Raw genomic sequence first — 7,019 nt, forward strand, 5'->3', positions numbered from 1 at the left:
AGGCCTGACGCAGTATCTCCAGAACGCCATGAGGGAATTCCTTCAAACTTGGCACAAATGACCACTCAAGAATCAAGGATGAAGGTATTAGGTTTTGGATGTTAAAGGTCAGAGGTCAAGGTCACTGTGACCTCACAAAACGTGTTTTTGTCCAAAAAATTGACACAGTAATTCATGCACTAAGTTTAACAGAATTTCATACAAATGTCTAATAGGATAGTAACAGTGCTGGAGATGAACTGATTCTATGTAACTAGCTACATGTAATGAAATTACATAATAAATGTAACTGAAATCTATTACGATTGCTGAAAAAATGCAATCAAATTACAGCTACTAATCAAAATCTTGGCGATTACAAAAGGGTTACATCCAAATATTGTTTATGGTTGTTTGGTGAAGATCTGCAGTGACTTCTTCTAGTTGTCAGTTTGATCCTACTGAGAAAAAGTCTTTCAAAAACAGGTGATGCAGGATTTTATTTAATTAAAAAAAGAGTTTGTTATTCCCTAAAACAGGAGCAAACGTTGTATTTATGGGGACTATTTTCAAATGCAGATTACTGCCTATTTTGGTGTCTAGCGAGTACTTACAGTAGCAGGAGGGTGGGGTCAACTCAAAGTAACTACAGTGTCCATGTTCATCATAATAAAGGAACATGTCAGTGCGGCTCATTGGTGTGTTTTTAATAGTTTTTGGACACAACAGAGCTGCATGGCACAGAGGAATAATAAGATATATGAGGCTTTAGCTACACAGATAACACTTGTTGTTATGGTCAGTTATTTGTTGGTTTGTGTTGTTGACAATAAGAAAAATATACAATAAATTTAAGTGTATAACTTGTTTCAAAATATCCAATGACACCAAAATAATTTTTTTTTTGAAGAATCTACATCCTGTCTTTCAAAATAATTTCCATTACTACTCAGAATACTTCTTTAATATCAAAAAGCAATATGAGATAAACATTTTACGCAGCATGTAGTTTTAATTCATGTAATGACTGTGGAGACAGTGCCTCAACATTAGTGTGACTACAAGAAGTCATCCAATCATTGAGAAAAACTTTGTTAAATCTTAAAGCAGACAGGTCAACAAACTAGATTCTCTTAAACAGAAATAATTTCTTCCATTTCATGTGTGAGTTAATACCTGATGATGCCATGAGAGGTACAAAATGGAAACACGCACAAAACAATTCACAATGATGTCTTTAAAAGATATTTATAAAACGAGCGGCCCGACCGATACAAGTCTATGAGCAGGAGTCATAACTTTGTTTAGAGATCTGAATCTAGAAAACAGGCTCGTCAGTTCTGAAGATGCGGCGCCTGGTCTGTACACGTCCTGTCGCTCTCTGCTTGAAAGGCGCCGAGACTGTGTTCACTTCCCCAAGTTCATACTGAATATCAAATAGGTAGAATATGTGTAATGGATGCCATGATCACAAAGCTGCAGAGGTCCCTTCCCCGTCTTTCAGTACGTAGTTTGTTTTAGTCTTTCCGACTCTTCTCTTTTCCTTTATTGCTTCAGGACTCGCGCTCCAGCTGCTGTAACTCCTCTTGTAAGGCGAGTGCCCGACCCAGCTTTTCCAACTGATCTTTTGTTGGCTCCTTTATTTCCCCTGAGTCCACTTTCTGCTGCAACTCCTCAACTTGCCGCAGCTTCTTTTTCAGGTTTTTCATCTTCTTGGTCTTTTCAACCGCCGCTGCCGAGGAATCGTCAGGAGACGAGACAGAAGCGGGCGCCGCCGTCTTGTTCGAAGACTCCGAAATGGACACGTTCTCGACAGCGTCGCTCACCGAGTCCACGTCCGCGTCCCCATCCTGGCCCTGGTTCTGCTGCTGTTTTCGTTTTTCTTTACGTTTCATGTTGCGTTTGGCAGACTTTGACAGGCCGGCTGCCTCGCCGTCCCCGCAGCCGGGGATCTTTTGCTGCTGCTGCTGCTGCTTGGACGGAGCTGCGTCGGCTGGGCTCATGCCGGGTGGCAGGTCCGGTTTGCTCTTGAAAAACTTCACATACTTGTTTTCATATCTAAATCAGAAAGAAACAGAAGCACAAGATGAGACTGAAGTGAGAGAAAAATTACTTTTCACTTTGCTCAAAGTATATGCGTCACTTCTGATGAATATCAGGTCCACTCTAATCAACTGGAGCATCCCAACTTGTTGCAATCACCTGCTAGTTTCACAACAGAGTGAGATCAAATTCCTAAAACCTGGAATTTAGTTTGCATTTTAGCACTACTGGTTCCCTTGTCAAGAGTTCAATGGGTTTTTGGTTAGATGCCTGAAATAAAGTCTGCGGTTAACACAAGATTACAAGATTTTCCTACTTTTTTCCACAACATAAAATACACCAATAAATATCCCACTCACGAATTTTAAAGCTTTTATGTGTCTTAAGGGACACCTCATCCCAAAATACATATTTTTCCTCCTACCTGCAGTGCTCTTTATCCATCTAGATAGTTTTGGCCTGAGTTTTAGAGATATTGGCCGTAGAGATGTCCGTCTTCTCTTGAATGTAATGGGACTAAATGGCATTCGGCTCATGGTGCTAAAAGTGCCAAAAAATACATCTGAAAAATTCAACACCAGTTCGTTCCAGAAATCATGACCTGGTTACTCAAGATAAATAACAGACCTTCTGAGCAGTTTATTCTAGGAATTACATTCTTCCTAATAGTATGAAAGTAGTTCTGGAAGATTCTACTGCAGAAAGAAAATAGTTCCTACATGAAACTGCTCAGAAAAGGGTCTGTGGATTATTTTGAGCAACCACGTCATGATGTTTGGAATGAGACACTGCTGAGTTTTTCAAATGTATTATTTATTTATTTTTTTGGTGCTTTGAGCGTTAGATTTTTATTTCTGGTGATTGCATTTATGCTTCCAAAAAAGTGTTTATTATGAAGGTTTAAGAAAAAGATTTGTTCATCAGAGTTTATTTTCTGCAGTGACCCAAAATCCAATTGGCTTTTTGTCTAGGGGAGCCTGAGTGCTGTTAATTTCCGAGTCAGGCGACAAAAATACAACATCCGAGCAGCACGCTATAAGAATATGATTTATGCATTCTGTGTTACAACTCAAGGAAAAGCAAACTGCTGTACTTACACTGGTACTTCTTCCTGGGGGACATAACCGTCCTTCACCCGCCTCGGCTTCCTCCACGTTCCATCAGGTCGCTGAGTGGCAGCAATGTATTTCCCTGAAGAGCAACAGGTACAACATTTTAGAGAGTGGTGATATATTTGTATGAATAAGCCAGAAAATCTGACCTTTAATTCATCGTGTGGGAAGATTTTGACTGTTACCATGACAAAGAAAACAGTTCAGTGCTCACTCGATTCCTCTGGAGGTTTGTCAAACTGAGACATAAATGACTCCAGTCCTGATCTTCATGTCCTGATATTTTTTTTTTACTAACATGAATATTTTCTTCTCTTTTATTGTTGCTCTGTGTGCTTAGGGTTAATTAAATAAATTAACTGTTATTATTTGCCTGCTAATAAATAAAAGTAAAAATTGACTTAGGCCAAGTAGATTTCTGACCTGCTAATTAATAAAAACCCTGCTAACATTGAACCCTGGACAAATGGTCCATCCCTATTCTCATTTTCATTGAAAAACATATTAAAATGATTATGGTGTGATTTTTGGGGGGATCTGCACCAAAAAATGAAGTGTTCTTAAGTCTGCACAATATGATGTATAAACAGGGATATCTCTGCTGCACAACATTTAATATAAAATGGTATTTTGACACAATATTGTGTCTCCTGCAATCTGAAAATTGAAGTAGGCTTTATTGTGATTTCAATAAAACTGTGATTAATTGTTCAGCCCTACTGGGGTGATGGCATTTTAGAACATTATGCTAGCAAGATGGGGAATTTCTGGTCAACCTGAATCTCACTCTTCAGTTTGAATTAGTGATGGATGGGTGGATAATACCATTTTTACTGCTGTGAAGGAACTTCAAACATCACCGCTGCTTCTGAGAGTGCTTCAATTCAGTTTGACAGTTTTGAAAGTTTTGCAGCTGAACTAGCTGTTAAAGTGATACACATGTTGGTGGGATAAGAAAAGTGGAGAATAAATAGCTAAAAGACATACGCATAAGTACGGGAACATTCCCACCTGATAAGAAACAAGGTAATAAAAGCAGGAGTTTTCCAATCACAATATATTGTAACTTAATGAAATGTTGCATAAATATCGACCAAAAAGTTTAAACACACGAGTCTCAGTGGACATCTGACTGAGACAACACCGATACAGCACATTAATAATTAATGTCAACATAAATAATTTATACATAGGCTTTTCGGACAGCATATTTATTAATGATTTTACTGTAGCATACACCACAAACATGACTATTTGCTGCAGCACTTCTGAACATGACTATTAGAGATTTATTAAAAAAAACACAGGCTTGCTGAACTTTTATTGCACATGAGGCTGAAACTAAACTAAAATCAGCAAGGTGCTGAAGTGCTTTGGCCACAGTCTTGAAGAGCTGCTGTAAGATTTTAAAACCAGCAGATGTCACTGTGCATGTTGAGTTTAAAGCCTCAAAGCTTCCAGTCTTTTTTTGGCATAAACACAAAGAAAGGCGCAAAGCTTCAGGAGGACTCATCCGCCCATCACAAGTTTGACAAGCTGTTCACAGAGAGTGTGTGTGCGTGGTTACTTCTATCTCATTATGAGCATACAAACACACATAGTCTCACACTGACTCACTGCAGCTATCCAAAGCCTAAAACCCTAGAACACACTTAGGCAGAGGAAGAAAGCATTGTGTATTAGAGCTGGGAAATATACAAATATATTATGAGCATTATCTGACAGTAGGCATCATAGAATTTTAAATAACTGTAATATATTTACATAGTGAGGGTGAGCATTATGACAATAAACATCATGCCATGATGTCAATCATCTGTTCTCATACTATATATGCTGTGGTAGCTACCCATTCAATATGTCTCAGTATATTAGACTGGCGATTCCCAACCGGGGGCAGTGTTTCTTCTATCCTGGTCCTCCTGGCCCACCGCCCTGCATGTTTTGGATGTTTCCCTGCTCCAACACACCTGATTCAAATGATCAGCTTGTCATGAAGCCTCTGCCTGATAGCCTGAAGCCTGATAACGAGCTGATCATTTGAATCAGGTGTGTTGGAGCAGGGAAACATCTAAAACATGCATGGCAGTGAGCTCTGAGGATAGACTAGGGGAAACACTGGGGGGGGTTCATCCCCTCCAAGGGGTGACAAGATAAACCCTTGATTTGTCAGGCATTTATTTAGCAGGATTAGTGATAAAATAGGTATTAACAGCAAGTTATTATATCCATACACTTTTCTCCATTGATTTTCCAGAAAATTATCACAACATATATTTATGACATAAAACAGTTAATCGAAATTCGGCTTCCTAAAAGTTTCAAATCACAGGAAGGACAGAATTATTAAGGCAAAACGGGTGTAAAATTTCATTTTAAATTAAATGTTATCAAGCTGCAGAAAGCTTCTAGCCTACAAAATAATATTCTGTAGACTTGAGAAAACTTTTTCCTACAGATTCCTGCAAAACTCCCATTATAATAATTTTAATATGGTTTCCAATGAAAATGAGAATTATGTATTATGAATTATGTATACTATATTCCTTCTAATATCGCAAATCAAATCTCAGTTGCAATATTAGTGAAAATAAAGTTACATATTTTTCGAAATCGCTTAGCCCTAATGTGAATGACTGATAAATGCCAATACTTACTTGCAAGTTTTTTTTCTTTTTTTACACAACAAATAACCCTAAAAGTTACGTGAAAACACCAATTTTCGACACAGATAATTAACTATAACAGGTGATGTGAATAAACTATTGTGATAGTGTCTATTAATATCCAGTTCAGTAACAACACCAGACACATCACAACATTGGTTCACTATCCACTCACAATGAAGCAGCTACAGCTAAGCTAATGTTAGCAAGCTAATGTAGCAACTGACACCTTTTTACAATAAGGTAATGTGGCAAATTAAAACAGTGATAACTTTTAAGTTAGAGAGCAACCATGGGACCACATTGATTGCAGCAGTACACATGATATCACACGCGATTTTCTCATTGATAACTAAATTAATGTGGTGCGGCGGTAGCTACACGCTAGCTAGCAATAGAGAGTAACGTTAGCCATTTCGGCTAATATTAGCATTAGCTAGCAGCTAAGTTAAACAAACTATCTGAATCAAGAGGGTTTTAAAACATGTTATTGGTAACAATGATTACTGAAAACGAAAAAAGGGAGTGTTGTCCGCGCTTGTGCTTAATGGAGAGGGTTTTGTTTCAGTTAGACAAAGGTCTGGCACATGCAGAAGCCTTACCAGATTCATCTGTCACATAGGGGGTTGCCATTTTGGTGTAACGTGTTGCTCCGCTCCCCTCAGCAGGTCGGTAACTATTTACCCAGACGTCCCCTCGCTCACTTCGGTCCCACACAGGAGCAAACGTCTTTAAGCGGTGCTTCCCTCGAGGTGAGAGCTGTCATGGCAACATCTACAGACGGCTGTTAGAGTTGAAGACGGTCGCGCGGGACAGCTGCCTGCAAACTCCGACCGCTTAGCTGTGTGTGTAACCGGGCGATACGGGGCAGCAAACCGAGCGAAACCTGCTCGTCAACTTCGGAAATGACGACGTGGACCATGGGTTGCCAGGTTTGTAAACTCAGCGGGTGTTTTACCACTTGTTAAAACGGACAGCATCGCCCTGTATTTTGACATATTATAGAACTTCACCTTGTCCATTCTATTATTTATGTATGTATTATGTATTGTGGATGTCATTAATGTTCAACAGATTTCTAGTAACACAATAGATTGCTTTTGAGATGTATGTAAATAGAAACAAAATTCACAATTAATACTTTATTGCCATATCAACATGGTTGGCTGGAATTTGCCTTGGTGAGCTCACAGAAAAAGACCAAAACTAATAAATCAAT

The 7,019-nt window shown here is 38.8% G+C and overlaps 1 protein-coding gene across 1 annotated transcript; it reads right to left on the reverse strand.

Annotated features, from left to right (window-relative positions):
* Positions 1-971: 971 nt before the first annotated feature.
* pym1 (PYM homolog 1, exon junction complex associated factor) lies at positions 972-6,649 on the reverse strand. Its single transcript, XM_084720460.1, has 3 exons — positions 6,403-6,649; positions 3,120-3,213; positions 972-2,037 (listed from the first exon to the last, which is right to left on the reverse strand). Exons 1-3 carry the CDS (start codon positions 6,431-6,433, stop codon positions 1,533-1,535), a joined length of 630 nt encoding a protein of 209 aa, XP_084576586.1. The 5' UTR covers positions 6,434-6,649; the 3' UTR covers positions 972-1,532.
* Between the last annotated feature and the right edge of the window lie 370 nt (positions 6,650-7,019).

This window comes from Lutjanus erythropterus, chromosome 6 (genome assembly GCF_056507025.1).
Source record: "Lutjanus erythropterus isolate fLutEry1 chromosome 6, fLutEry1.hap2, whole genome shotgun sequence".
Lineage (NCBI taxonomy): Eukaryota > Metazoa > Chordata > Actinopteri > Lutjaniformes > Lutjanidae > Lutjanus > Lutjanus erythropterus.

Bases quoted from the DNA above. Each gene is read 5' to 3' on its own strand.
- pym1 (XM_084720460.1), bottom strand. From the start codon at position 6,433: ATGGCAACCCCCTATGTGACAGATGAATCTG. The intron at 3,214-6,402 runs GTAAGGCTTCTG...GTTGCTCTTCAG, and splicing joins CTATGTGACAGATGAATCTG to GGAAATACATTGCTGCCACT. The intron at 2,038-3,119 runs GTAAGTACAGCA...TTTCTGATTTAG, and splicing joins CCCCAGGAAGAAGTACCAGT to ATATGAAAACAAGTATGTGA.